Source organism: Suillus bovinus (assembly GCF_016758785.1).
Source record: "Suillus bovinus strain UH-Sbo-P2 chromosome Unknown EDB93scaffold_15, whole genome shotgun sequence".
NCBI lineage: Eukaryota > Fungi > Basidiomycota > Agaricomycetes > Boletales > Suillaceae > Suillus > Suillus bovinus.
Window position 1 is genome coordinate 120,006 of NW_024542071.1, and position 16,373 is coordinate 136,378.

Here is a 16,373-nt window from a genome sequence, read left to right on the forward strand (position 1 = left end):
CAACAGAAATCATATGCTTATCTAGATAGAGAATTAGGTCTATCTCAGAGCACTATTTCTGAATTTACCAAGTGTGGAAGCCACTTGGCTTTCATTGCATCTGTAGATAAGTTTGCCTGTTCTTTTTTTTTAGCTTCATATATTAAAGCTCATTGAGGACTCCATATGTTTTGCTTCTTATAGTCTAGAAGCAAAATAACCCACAAAATGATATTCTCCTTCTGTAATATTCTCCGTTCACCCAAAAATATGTTAATTTTTCATTTTGCCTGTAGCAGTTACTAATGTCAGCCAGTTTTTGCCACTGAAGATGAGACAGTCAAACATGTGGCAAGAATTATAGAGTATTTATAAGTGATTCACATTTTATCTAAATTCAAACCTATCAACTGTCCAATCTTCATCAAAGTTATAGGAGGCAGTGATGAAGATCTTAGTTTATCTTTTAGAAATTTTTCTGAATCTAACAAAACATTATCTAGGCTTTCTTGCAAGTAAGTTTTATAATCCATTAATGAATAGAAATATCTAAAAGAGCATATTTTCTTTAGCATATTCAAACTGCCATCCAGGGAATCTATTTAGAATCCTTTGATTTCTTTTACAGAAGGGTCCCACTCCTGTGGCATTAACCCCTGTGTTGCAGAGATATCCAACCATCAGCTTCAGATAATAACATCTCTCCTCTGTATGCAAGACTTTGCTCCTTATTCTGTTAGTAAGACAAACATAGTCTAATAGACAACCCAGAAGAGCGAGTGGGCATTGGATACATCACTACTCTGTCCAATATTCAGCCCAAGAAGAATTTAATGTACCTATTTACTATCCTACTGAAATATTCAATATAGATAAATGATGTTTTTGGTAGTGATATCAGAGAGGATGGACAATATATCTTGCACATCAACTTTTGAATCATAAGTTATATCTCTCATCTCTCTGTTTTATATATTTACTTACTCATATCATAATAGTCATTCTCGGGATCATAATCATATCCAGTTTAGTGTTAATTTCTTTGACACATTTACACCCACTGCCAGTATGAGCACGATCTGCACGGTTCTAGTGATGGCTGCTCAGCGAGACTGGGAGATACACCAGATTGATATCCAAAGTGCATACCTTTATGCTAGCATCCAGGAAGAGATCTATATGCAGGCCTGCCCAGTTACCTGAAGGAGCAGCAGCAAGGGAAGATACTATGGCTGAGGAGAAGTTTGCCTGGGCTGAAACAGGCAGGATTTGAGTGGGCCAAGGAGTTAGTGGGAGTGTTACTAAAGCTAGGATTCAGTAGGTCAAAGGTGGATCAAGTCATCTACTACAAACGCACCTCCAATGAGCACATGGTCATCACGATGTCTATTGATGGCATGGCATGACCACAAATGACATTACCTATACCTACTAATTTAAGTCTCAACTCCAGCAGTTCTTCAAAATATCGGACCTGGAAGAACTGAAATGGCTGTTAGGTCTGAAGGTAATGAGAAATAGAGTCATACATACCTTCATGTTGTCACAGAAGGCATACATTGTGATCATAGTTGAACATTTTCATTTGGGCAATACTAAAAACATCTAGATTCCAATGGAGCCTGCAGCGAGCCTGTCAATGGAACAATGCCCTGTAACCTTTTAATCTTAATGACATTCCTGTTGTGCAAGAGATTGATAATAATGAAGCTGTCCCTTAAGAAGCAATTTTTGATAGTTTACTTTTGTACTAGGAGAGTATCCAGGGTGATGGTCCAACCTGGGAGCAGACTCCTGTAATGACATTCAACATCTCCAGCTTAGAAAGGATGTTTTGTATCAATGACCAGTCCTCTACTATCAAACTTCTTCACCGTTGTTTGAATAACATTCTTTACTATAATCTTATGTTACATACTGATGACCCTAATCTCTTATGGAAAGGGTCAAAGCATTTCTTAGACTTCATTCTGGTTGTCTCAGATACTATCAGGTTTTACACTTTTCTTCCTAAAACTTTTGCTGATTATAACTTCTCATTGCCACTCAATCTCTATTTGCAATCCTGTTAATTTCATCCTAAATTTGGAAAACTTGGTTTTGACCCCACTGGTTTCATGATGGCAATCAGAGATGGTCAGTCCACTGAATTGTAGTTGGGCTTTTGCCCTATTGATAACCTTGAAGACATTGACCTCACTAACCAGAGTCCTCTTTTGAGCAAAAAGCATGGAGACACTCAGTTGACATCTGTGCATTATCACATGGATGTCATGTTCTTGGCCTCCCTTCCCAGTTAGATTCCATCTATGCCTGTTCACATCATGTTTCCATATGGCCCTCACTCAGATTTTCATAAGTGGAAAATAGAAGATACCACCAATGTTCTGTATGTCCACCTCTTCTTCATTCTCTTTAGGCCACTGTAAGAATGGTTGTGGTATTGGGCTCAGAACCACATATTTTCATACTCACATCAACACCTGAAACATATGTACACATGTCTGATGCACTTCTGCATATGTCCGAGCCACTCCGCATCAGACCTTTGGACATCGCATCGGCCGATCGCACTTTGCACGCACTTGTCCATCCTGTGTCCAGTCCATCTGAACTAGCCTCACTAGGTGCGTAGTTATTCCCATGCACATTTTCTGACATTCGGACCACGTTATTACATGTCTGCAGCACCTTGTGTCTTATTACATAGGACATCGGACCCGAAATATATCGCTACTATCTTTGCCTGTAGTATTCCGGATTTCTATATACTTACTTAAATACTCTGTAGTGACCCGTAGCAATTATCATCCAGTAGTTAGGAGCCATTTCCCGACTCTGCAGATCACCCAGAATATTCTCGTAGTTCTTAGTTGCATTGCAAAATATTATTGTTCCTTTACCATCACAAACCTGTCATTCATTATACTTGCGATACCGCTCACAACCCGACACTCGTTACATAGTTTCCAACCTATATTTGTGAAGTCCAAAAGTCCAAAATCTTGGGCATTGCACTTTGGCTTTGGACATCGGATAAGTACCCTTGGACATCATCGGATTACCTTTGGACATCATTTCACAGCATCAGACATTTTGTTATTTGCATTACTGACACATTTTACTACTATTGCAAGTATAGCAGACTAGGTCGTGCTAAGATCTACCTAAATATTGTTGACTAGGTAGTACAATTTCTACTGAGCCCAGCAGAGATTAACTCTTTATACCACATCCAGAGTTGCATTTGGATTAGGGGGGGGGGGGGGGGGGTCCCTTGGTCTTTTCTAATATCTACAACTGCTATTTGTATTATTATTGTCATTCATTATGGGTTATTGACTGCTGACATCTTGTAGTTCACAGAGGACTATCACCTTATATTTGCAAGATGTTTTGAAGTTTAACAGAATGATAGAGATCCAATATGTCAATTATTGTTGCCAATGCTCTCTGTCTTGGTTGAAGGATGGATGGCTTCAACAGTACATCCAGCCATCCTTGTCTCTGTGGCCCATCACTATGGACAAAACCAGTCAATTACCAGCATAAACCAACATGCCCTATGTGTAGAGGCTTGAAACTAGCACCATGAATACAATTATACTAATACTGTTATTTGTTGATGACAATCACCACCCACATATCATATGTTCTCTCTCTTGCCTACAGTATACTCAGTGCTCATCCAACACAGTTGTTCAAGGCTGGGTTGAGGTTCCCATAAACAACATTCTCTCTGTTCATAATGTGGTGTACAACTTCCCGATACTAATGTTAGATATCCTATGGACCTTCCTTACCTTCCTCTTCATGATCCAGATCATTATATCCCTTGTCTAATTGGCAGAAATCCTGCTGATGGTCTACAGTATAGTCTTCTTATTAACCTTAAGATGATTCCTCAACTGTATTCCTCTTATATCACATATGACAAGCACTTAGACATTCTCGACCGTGGGGATGACTAGGATGCCAAGCTAAATGTGAATCCTCAAGCCTTCTTACAAAAGTATGACCACCTGCAGTCTGATTCAGTGCTTCCTCACTTTAAGATATTTCTCAAAAAGGTTTAAGCAAATATAACTTATGACCAACATGCAAACAGAGTTGGTAGCAAGTATGATGATGATGAAAACAACATCATGATACATGATATGGAGCCAAACAACACTCACCACATACCTCCTGTCATCATCACTTTTGGCTGTTAGTTTTATAATGAAATATCTTATTGTATTTGACCAAATGTGAACCTTCATAAAGTTTAGCAGGGACATATCACATCTGTCTTGGCTGGCACATATGTGTGAGGTACTGACAAGCATGTTTACTCTGTGTTTATGTACAACTGTTGCCCGTCTTTATCTCATCAATGTTACAACAACTCCATCTGTCTCTTCAACATTTCACATGATCTACACCTAGAAAAAATCTATATATTGCAGCTTGATTCAATTGATTCTGCAAAGAGAAATAGAATGTATGTATGCATTTGTCTTGGAAGTGTTAATTGTTTATATTGTTCTGTCTCTATACTAATCTATTTCATCTGCCTCACTTTCTAGGTCGATTTATCTCAACATGATTGTCTCTCTCGCTCATGCATGGTCTCATCCTTACATTTGTGATACATCGTGTTCTTACTTAGTCATATTTGTACTCCATGTGAGTTTATCATTTTTATCCTGTGCTCTACATCTAGAGTCAGCTCTAAATGTACAAGTGCAGTAGTTGTGTTCACACATATTTCTAATGCTTTCCTGACACATATTTCCTTAGTTATACTAGTGAATGATGTTTGATATCACATTCCTCCTTGAATGTATATAGGAGAACCAAGATCCTCTTCTCACATTGGGCAAGAGGCCTTCATCCCAGATGATAGAGTTGTGTATAATGCTTGAGCATTGGCATATGCCCATACTGGTAATGCTAAGGTGTTGTCTTCCAGCTTGATAAAGTCTTTCTGGCTGGTTAGAACAAGGTTGGCTGACCATAGCTTTCCCTGTTTATATTATTACCACCACCACCATACCGGTCTCTATCAGTCCTGCAGACTGGTTCATTATCAGTTGTTCAAATCTTCCTGTGATCACCTCCAAACACACTCAAATACTGAATTATGGCTTGAATCATTTTGAGGTCAGTCATTCTTGGTCTTTTCACTTCTTAAATATGACTTGCTCATAAATGTCATTCCATTGCTATGTTTACTGCAACCTTAGGTGTATAAAGCAAAATTTCACCTTCAACTCTCTATCTACGATCCTAATCCTACAGCATTTATGCAGTATGACCAGGACCTTTTCCATGTCATCATTATTACTGTTGTCGCCCTTCAATCATCTCTTGCTGATGTCAAGATCCTTGTCTCCACTGCTGTCACTAAGCTCTGTGCTAATCTTGATAACCAGAACACCCATTCTTCTACTCTAGAAGCAAAGACTCGCCACTTTAATCTGAAAAAAATGGTTGGCATACAAACATTCCCTTAGTTATATTGAAAAAATCTTTGAATATATTATTTGTTCTATTGTTGGCAATCTTGCCAACTATAGCTTTGATCTTCCAAATCCAACAAAAGAGAAGTTTTCTATCCATGACTTTGCAAAACAGATTATCCCCATGTCTTATGTCATTGATCCTGTCCCCATTGCAGCTATGGTTTTCAAAGTAGCACACATCTATATGTCTAAATTTGTCCCTTGTCACTCTCCTGAGACTGCCACTTCATTTTTATAAAATGATTCTATCATTGCCACCAATCATCTCCATATCAACGACATTCTCTGGTATCTCTCTGGAGGTCGAGGTTGATATTTTTGTAAACCTTACTTTGAATCTTGGATCAACCTTGGTAAAGCAGCTCAACTTCCCTCTGCTATATCCCTTACCTCTCAGATCACTAATGACACAGAAAAAGCATTTCAATACACCCAAGCATCTGACATACACACTGCTTGGGCAGCTTGCATGATCACTCTTCAGAGTTTGCCTGACTTTCTATCTCGCACTATCCCTCCTAACGAGTTCTGCATGAACTCTATTGCTATGAACAAAAACAAACTAAAGAATTCTGTAGTACGTTAGACTTATCAGTGGGCATTTGACAAGTTCAACATGTTCATGCCTCTACATCAGCTCACCATCTTGGTAGGGATATATGTCAGCAAGTTGATCCCTAACCTCTTTTATAATGTTGACAACTAGCCTAACCACAAACATTACTCCACCATATTTGTGTTTACCAAGGCCATCTGTAAGCTGACTTGATTGTCAAACACCAGTTGCAAAGGCTGCAAGATTACAGGTCAATTTGTTGCTATGGTCCCTGTCTATATCATGGCTGTCTTTGATCGCTCTAGCTTTCTCTATGACTATGTCTATAACAGCAGTTCCTTTTTTACCTCATGAAATAAGAAACATAATAATAAGGGCATCAGTCCTTTCCTTCTCATTCATCTGAGTCTTGCTACGGCTCACTCTGGATGTATCTGGAAGGATGGCAACTTCAACATTGATTGGTCCATACTCACTGACTGAGAGTTTGGTTCTTATGTGATTGCTTAGGTTCTCTTTGGATCATACACTGCTCAATCTCTGGGCATGTCAACCCAAATATATGTAATTGTTCCAGTATGTCACTTGTATTTTTTAACACTATTTACTCATATTGGTAGGTATTGCATCTATGTCCTTGTCATTAGGAAGGTGTGTGGCCAGGTCAGCCACGGCAGACAATGCTGACAATGAGATAGAAATATACAAGATAGATGCACCACCTGTCGAGCATCATTGTATCCAGTAGTGGATCAGAACTCTATGTAGTTCCAATGGTCATTTGTGTCTGATAGTTGGTACCTAACGAACCCCTCCTTACTACACCAGTACATCATATACATGTTTTAGTGGCACTCCCTTCAAATCTGATGCTGATTTCTAATCATCAAAATATCAAGTTGAGCACAATATGTCCCCATCCAGCACTGGCTTTAGATATGATACATCTGCACTACCAAAAGAGTGGTACCATACTTGTATGTGCATTCAGCTCCATCTTTGGATGCAACCCTTTTGCACTTTCAAATAGTGTTGTTTCATATGTTTTATCTTCTTTGGTATCCGAGCTCACAAATTCTTTAATGTAAGCTGACCTAATTTCTTTCTTTTCGCTTTGCTTGTTTGCACTAAGAGTTCATGTGTCTCCACCGTTTACTTTTATAAAGTGGGCTACTAGGACATTTTCCTCCCACTTTAGTGCTTTGATAATAGTTTGCTCTTGTGTAGTGATGTGCGGTTCTGGCCTATTATATTCAGTTTAAGATTGAACATACCTCATTTGCCGCTTGGAAAATCATTTGGATCAATTGATATAGGGGGCTTACTCAGCAACATGCTTAAGTAACATGGATGGCGTGATACATACTCCATTATACACCATTATCGGAGTTGAATTTATTGCAAAACATGCAAGCCTCATGTACACATATATTAATAAAAGCTCTGTATGATATTTTAAAGCAAATATTCATTATTTCTTGATCATAGATGATAATTAGAGCAATGACTATGACAAAAAGACCAAGTTTCATATACAACATCCCAGAGGAGTTATGCTGTCAGATCATCAGGCTACTGAATACCCATGACATCCTTGCCTGTTCGTTGGTATGTTGTACATTGAGTATTGGACATATTGATACTGATGCCTTGCAGTTGAAAGATGTGTATAGTGAGGTACAATACTGTGAAAGGCTCTGCTGAGTTACAGTATTTTGTTGAGTTAGGACGGCAATGACTAATAGAGGTGCATCTATGTCCATTGAAATTGACATGGTCAATGTGCCTTCTCAAGCTCAGGGAGAAGGCAGCCGGATGGATTACACTCTGTCCTTAGACAATGGAGAACCTTGCTGTTGTATTACATTTTGACCTTGCATCCATCATCCATAATGTCCTTTATCTTACCAGGTGGGATAGGCACTTTGAATCTCCATCCAAAGTGATATCTCATGTTATTAATCTCAATAGAACCATGACACCCACAAGAAATATACATACAGTTGACCCAACTCTGGACCTAGAATGTGTCGATGCATCCCAAGACTTGAGGGTCTATATCTCATATCACAATGGCCACACCCACAGCTTCTTCTACATGTTATTCAAATCTATATCCACAAATAATGTGCACCCCTTGTTATATAACAACTCCAGTATGATCTCGAGCCAAAATAATTTTCCCAGTGATTTAATCAAGGAATATATGAGTGTCACCATTTTTGGGGATCGTGTCGCCACATCTATATCACTGTACTGACCTGCACCCTTCTACATGAATGGTAGCCCAGACGAGTTTGTGCAATCCTTTGTGAAAGTTATTAATTGGCAGAAGGACAATGGTGATGTGCATATAGGCATTTATATACTATAATTGATTCAGTATTCTGACAATAGAGATCAGTATTAGGTATACATTGTAGACGGCGACTATTCGCTCAAAGGTGTACAATTCCTCACTGCAGAAAGGCTGTTGGTCATGGCAAGGCTTGAGTATATTAAGCTCTATGATATCGATAACCTATATACAATCCCAACGTGACTTGCCAGGTTTGAGCTCCCTACCTATAGACTATCCATGATCTCCTCTGCTATCTCATACAACTCACCAAGTTGTGCAGGATATGCATCTTTGGGAAATAAGTGGGTCTGGACAACGAATACCATGGATCATTTGATCTGTATGAAGTTCAGCTTCACTCAACACTTCATTGTCATATCCCCAAGCATTTTTTACGCATATATGCTACAGGTGTGAATGGACTCAACCCCAGTTTCTTAGAACACGTGGGGCCTAAAAAACTGTCTTAGCTTCTGGCTTCAAAAGCGACAAAATGTATTTGCTATTGGTGGAACCAGGGTCGCGTGGACTGCGTCAGACTCAAGCACAGATGAAATGTTGATCTGGGTGCATGTTGTGCACATCATGTATAATGCTAGATGAGGAGAAACTCTTGATATTTTTGGAAACCATGAGTATTTGTGAAGCTGTGTCATATCATGGAACTAATTGTGTCACGCATAGACAACCAATATGTGTCAGCTTGAGGTCATGGACATGTAGTTGGGTTTAATCATATCACAGATATGCAACTATTATGACGGTCTGATTGTGTGATGCAATATGGTATTTATATTTATATTGATGATTGAAGGTTCTATGCAACTTTGGTAGCTTATTGAAACAGATTACAAAGTTCAGTCATCTTGAATTTGTGGCCCGTCGTGGTCAAAATGGAGAACTATTACCCATCAACGTGCATTGTATATGAAGTAAAATGAGCAGTAAATTCTGACCAGGCATAAGGACAAGTATGATCACAAATAAACACCACACAGGAGTCAAGACTGGTGAGGAGGAGTCAAACGCAAGCACAATGTTAGAATCACAAAAGGTTATATTACAAGATAAAAATCAAAGCTCAAATATCACGTGAATGATATTCATTACAATTCCTGTACATGCCAATAACACTGAATTCCTATGCTTGATTTATGATTTCTTCATTGTTTTCATTGAATTATGGTGACCCCAATGTTGATTAGACCACACCTCATTCACTCCAGAAAGTCTCAAATGTATTCTGTAGCACTGTGAGACACGTATGTCTGGATTGCCCTGGGGTTTTTCACTGCAATACAAAACCAATCCTTGGTATTGTCAGACAGCTTGAATTAAAACTTACCATTCTGTGCACTTCCATTGAAGGTTGACACATTTGCAAATTAGTGCAGGGGTAGACTAATCTTACTACTTGGTGCAATTTGTATCTGAGCATGTATTGGCATATACTCCCTCTTCATCATTGTTTCAGATGACATAGAAGGAACATTAATCAAGCTTTTAAAGCCATGCTCTAAAATTGTACATAAATTGATTGGATGTCCAACATTTAGTACATATGCTGCCAGAACTCCCTCAACTCAACCCTAAGTCCTTCCGCCGCTGTTTACTCTCATCTTGTAGCCTATCTATTCATTCAACAGGCTTGTACTCCAGGACAATTAATTCATTGTCTCTGCATCTCTTTCTGGTATTATCAAATGGTCTATCAATCCAGTCTGCTGGCTTGTGATCTAGAACGATCACATCATCTGAAGAGTTAGAACTTTCGGACTCTGTGTAAGATGCTTTTGGAATGGGTTGTTCATTGCCATGCATGGAACTGGTTGATTCAGACTTAGTGCCAGATGCATCGTCAGTAAGGTCTTCTTCTCCATCTGAGGAGTCAGACGATTCTGACTCAGTGCAAGATGCATTGTCAATTGGTTCTTCTTCATCCTTTGGAACTGATAAATACATAATTGAGTGCCATAAAACAGGAATAAGTAGATAGTCACATACCATTGCTACACCACTTTTGACAAGTGATGCATGCTTCGCCAGCTCTTCCTCAGCAAATGAATCTCATTTCTCTGCAGTAATTGCATCAAGGATTGAATAGATGAATTGCACACATGATTCCACAATGCCTTGGAGGAGGTGCTAGCATTGCCACATATTGTTAGTAGATAATACACAGAGGTCCCATGACAACTTACCCAGTAATAGCAAACACTGGTTGGTGCATCTGCTGCATACTGTTACAAGAACATCTAGACGCTTGGGCCCCCACCATTTTTCTCCTAATCCTCCTCGTATCAGCCCTCGCATCATACCCTTACCCCGACCTTACCCTTGTCATCCTCGTCATCCTCGCATTCCCCTTCGCTCTCTACTTGTCGCTTCAGCAGAGCCAGTACATCTGGCCGGACCCTTTTGCTGACAAAGCATACCCATGCTCCGTTCCACCACCTGACTGATCCTGCGGACAGTCCCCTTGCCATTACTGTCAGGACGGTAGCCTATGATACGATGCACGACGCATCCCCTTTGCCCCGTTTCCTTTCCTGATCTCTGACTTAGTGCATAGTCGCACATGCAACTTATACTTAGCTCCGCAGTTGCATGATCGTGCCCCTGCGTGTTTCACTTCTCATTTTGATCTTTGACTCACTTTCTTATCTGCACGTTCAGGATTCACCCGTGTCTCACCTCAAACGTGCTTTCCTTTTATGGTCATACCCTTTACCGATTGCTTCTCTTGGTAGTACGAGTTATCACCCACTAATACGCTTCCTATCCTCTATATAAACTCGCTACCATGTAACATATTCCCTAACTTGAATCTACTTGGTTCTTGACCTCCTACTCTTAAACTGAGTGATCCTTTCTGCCTCGCCAGCAGTCTATATTCTATCTTCTTATCTGCTCATCGCGGATAAGCCAATAGTCTCGACCTTTACTCATTGACTTCGTCGACGAGCAAAGCCCCTGTTAACTAGTCGGACTTCCGTCCTTCTAATTAAACGACGATCCTTACGATTAACCTTCGGGTGTCGTAAGCCCAGGCCAATATAGCTTATTGTCTCGCATCCGCGTGACATAAGCTACCCGATTTGGACATAGGCGTTAAATCTTACTTGCCAACGCGTCGCCAAGTAAGACCCCTAACCTTGGGCTAGCCCAAGGACGTCCTCGACCGTTGACGACACAAGCTCTGTTTGAGCGTCGCCAACAGATACCATCCAAGTCGTAACACATACAGATACTGAACAATATGCAAGACATGGCTCATTCTCTGCCATGCAGGATTGACATCCTGGCTCTCTCAACGTCACTTTTGGAGCTGGAAACATAAGTGTGTGATGTGATGGTTGTTTAGAATAGAAAGTTAGCAGAGAGTGATCAACATTTTAATAGTGAAATAGAGTAATCCATGTCCTCAGTAGTCATTCCCACATTTGTACAAACAATAATCCACAAGTGCCGTGCCAGAATACATCTTTTACAGTCCACAATTAAGACCTTTCAGCACTGAATAGATGCTATCACATGATGTTTAGACATTCAAATTTTATTCATTTAAATATATCTACCATATATGTCCTTTCATGCTTCTTAGACAATTACAGTCAATATTATCTTTGATGTATCATCATTTATACCAACCTCTGCATTACCATACAGTACTATACACATAAATCCCTTCAATGGCCTTAGTTCAAACTGGACGGAATACCACATGCACGCTGGGGTCTGCCTAATGTCAATGGTTGATTGTACACAACACCTAACATCATGTTGTTGCTCATATGATCATGGGTGTGAAATGTACGTGTTTGACTGCCTGCTAATGAATGCTGTCTTTTCATGCTGCTCGGTTGAAGGTGGGGTGCATTCAGAGATTTCATGATACTATCAGCCTTGATGGACAGCCTTTGAGAATTAGTGAATACCTGCTAAAGAGCTTATATAGACATCTACTATAGACACAGGATGATTATGTCAGTGATGAATCTAGAAGGAACATCCATATCTGTAGCAGACTCATACAACAGGCTTTCCAGGCATGTGTTCCTACATTCATGTTTAGCTCATTTGGTCTATAATCAGCTAACACTTACCCCATACACCTGCTGCAAGCTACTATAAATCAATGATCGCTACTCGTCCTGCAAATAACTTTCTATAGCTAGCAAGAAGTGGATAATATAGCAGCACTAATCATAAATCCTGCATGTTGTTACAAATACTGTATGATTTCAGAGTAACTATTATAAACATTGTATTAATGTCAGCTATCTATTGAAGACATTTAAAAATAAGATCTATGAATCTGCAAACATGAAATTGTATTTGCATGCTTCTAGTGCGATAAAAAGTGCATGACCAAAGACATCTACAAGGCACAAAATGTAAGACAAACTCAACATCACCAATATTCAGCTCAACAAATGGATATCGTACATTTCTTCAAAGATAACCATGAAAGACAAAACCAAAAGACATAGCTAGGAAATATAGTACAGTTTTAAAAACAGTTGGCAACCATGAACAAAAGCCTAATCTCTAACATACAAAGCATGCACATGGACTGTGAAAACAGACCAATGTCAATGAAATCGCACGTGATTCAACAACAAAGTAATGTATACCACTTCGACATGTTTATACCATTAAGTTGAGCCAAGAGAAATTCCCGAATGTATCCAATGACTGCAAGGATATATCAAGGCTTACATGATTACTGCTCAGTACATGGACTATTTCTTTTATTACCACCAAGGCTCTATTTTTACTTATTCTTCAGCATTTAATAGCACATCTCGCAATAAAATAAAAAATTCAATTTCCTCAAACAACACTTAACCACCCATATAATCCCAGATATCAGGCAGAAGGAAACACTCGATAACTATGAGACTCATGTTGGTGAAGGGTTCTATCAAGAGATGCAGGAGGCATACAAACAAACTAAATGTAAGGACATTGAACCTTAGGTGCACTTAATATGCTCACAAATACCAAAACCAGATTGTCAGATTGCATCAGGCCTGATACAGTATTTGACATTTTTATGATAACATTATGGACCTTCCTCAAAGGGAAAATGGGCACACAAGAAACAACCATTTGTGCAATTATAGATTGAGCTTAATAAATGAACATTAGATGATAATTGCAGTATATTATTTACCTGCGCCAAAGCAAGCTGCACATTTGTCTTTGGAGGTACGGAGATGCAGGAATACCATGGAGTAAGTATAAATAAAATCAAACATGCCATTGAAAATGACAGTTATACACCTATAAAGGTGCTCAAGATTTAGATTTGCACAGGATTACATTTCTGAGCAAAGGCTCGATGCACCAACAGATCAAGTGATGTGTTGGTGATCCACAACCTAGTGTTTCACCTATCCATAATTTGCATATTTTCCTGTTTGCAATATTTTCCCTTTCGCAATATATTCGCTACTTCCTGAATGAAAGGTTGTGTATTTGTAATGCTTTTGCAATTTGAATTTAATTTAGATATCTGTGCCGGAGTAATATCCATATCAACACAGAAAAATGGTTTGCAATGTTTCTCCAGCTGCATCAAGATAAGGACTAGCTGTATTAATCATTGTAAATATATCCTGTGTTGCCTAAGGAACAATTGGCTTGTGTCCCATGCAAATATCCCACTCACGATATCAAGGAATTGTGAGCAATTTTCTCTGTTGCAATGGAAATTCTGCCATCACAGGTATCTACATTCAATTGACCTTGCAAAATCACTACAGATACGTGACCTATCATAATGGCAGGAGCGAATATATTGCACAAGGGAAGGTATTGCAATACTGGCAGAATTGCAAATAATAGCTTACAATGCTATTCACCACAGTGATAGGAACATCATGCACCTTTCCGCACAACCATTATAAAACTACATTTCAGTCCAAAACATTGAGTCTGACTAACCCTGGCTAGACATATTGGTGTTCTGTGTGAGTTGTAATTGAACTCCGATTAGAATTCCTGTGGCATGAGAATGTCACATGATATGTGGTTAATATATTGGCCCTTGAGAATTTTCTCTCTTTCTTTCTTACCACAACCTCCACCGGTGGTTTCTCACCTCTAGCAAAAGGGGCGAAATGGACATGACCAAGAAGGAAGGTGGCCACCGTCACCGACAGTGAACTAACTTAAACACAATAGCATTTGAAATACAATCATCATTACATACATACATGCACACCTAGCAAGTCGCAAATATGACCCTTATAATCAGCAGAAGACACATATAGAATGTGCACAGGCAATGTCAGCGAGTTGCTCTCAATTGATGTCAAAAAATGCTCGACAATTGACCACAGATTTGCAGCAACAACAGGCAGCAATGAAGCTGCAGGATATTGATTACATAAAGAAATAAGCTTGCAAGAGACCTCTAAAAACCAAAAACACTTGCACAAACACATGATGACACAATAGACACCCCATCATCCACAAGCTCGCAATCAGAGATGACTAGAGACACAGGTGGTGGTCGAGAAGATGCTTGTTTAAGTGCAGAGGATGATGTAGAAGCCATATGAAGGAACATGAGTGAAAATGGAGAGGGGGAAAAATCATAAAGCAGTGATGATGACTAAGATTAAGTCTAAGAAAGGTGATGATAACTAAGCCAATCGAGAGCTCACAGAAAGAAATTTCTGAGAGACCTGTCAATGCTACCATCTATCTCACCATCAACTCTGCACTCATGAGCTGGTATACATGTTGATTGTCTCATAATATGATACTAAGCTCAGTGAGTTCTCATAATCAACTGTCTGCAGTGGTTGCAGCTGAGCTCTGATTACCACTGCCTTTTGGGACAACTTTGAAGGGACAGTGGTCTTAATAACTTACATCTTACTATGCTCAACACAGGTTGTGGCCATCATTGAACCAGATTAATGGTGAGATTTTGTGTTGGTCAGTTCCTTGAATGCATTCAAGCATCCTTCTCCCAGTGGATCCTCATGTCAGCCACCTCACTCCGACTCAAAGCAGCTAGTTGAACATGATCATATATTGTTCACATGATGATGGAAGTTTGACCGTAAGGTGTTGGCTGTGTGTTTGCATTATGCTTCAATATCTACCGGGCACACCTTTACTTATGAAGTTTGAAGCACTGAGTTGCTAATGGGAGTGCACTAAACCTCTAGATACATTTACAGCAGCTCAGAGTAGACCCTTTCTTCCTCAAATCAGCATGGCCAATTCTTTTTACTCAACGGTTTCCTGCCCTCTTAACATCTCTAGGATTTATTGTCACCAGGCAGTATCGTCAACTCTGCTGAATATAATAAATATGTATCACTGTCAATTTCAGCAAGTTGAAAACGAATGCAAAATCTGCTGAAGTACAGACTAGCAAGATGCATTCACCAATTGAACACGGAGCGGGACAGAATTTCCGACAGGTGTTTCCTCCACTCATGTGAGTGCTCGACCCCAATGGATGTTCTTGAGTTGCTAATTTGACGAAGGGAGGGAGAGGGGATACATTTTCGTTACTGATACCATACAAGATTCAGAGATTGTCTGGAATGAAGACCGAGCATGAAGATATAATTTTTAACCCAGAAGACATGTTCCGCATGTATAGTGCAAGCGAAAAAAAAGGTGAAGCAATTATCATTGTGTTATCGCGTTAATCGCTCTTGAACTCAACCTTACATATGCATAATACAACAAGCATCACAAACAAATCAGGATCATTGTCAACCTTTCTGTGAATTTGGCAGACTGCCTCTTCCAGTGAAAGCCCTGAGCTCTAACCTACCACCTCCAATATATTTTGGACATGTCCTCGATGATCATAAAGTGCCATTCTTGAGGTTCACACTCTTAATGTTCTGAACTCTGGTGATAGGAAAGGAATCTGGCTTTCTCCGATCTCAGGCCAGTGTTGACATAGTACTTCCGATTGAGTGGCATTGGCATGTCTTCACTAATAAACCAT

The 16,373-nt window shown here is 39.5% G+C and overlaps 1 protein-coding gene across 1 annotated transcript; it reads right to left on the reverse strand.

The window, feature by feature from the left end:
* Positions 1–10,018: 10,018 nt before the first annotated feature.
* Positions 10,019–10,869, reverse strand: EDB93DRAFT_1248559 (uncharacterized protein; the record flags this gene model as incomplete). The annotated part of the gene is made up of 5 exons (XM_041452734.1): positions 10,019–10,324; positions 10,388–10,449; positions 10,501–10,528; positions 10,585–10,623; positions 10,708–10,869. 5 exons carry the CDS (start codon positions 10,867–10,869, stop codon positions 10,019–10,021), a joined length of 597 nt encoding a protein of 198 aa, XP_041309513.1.
* Between the last annotated feature and the right edge of the window lie 5,504 nt (positions 10,870–16,373).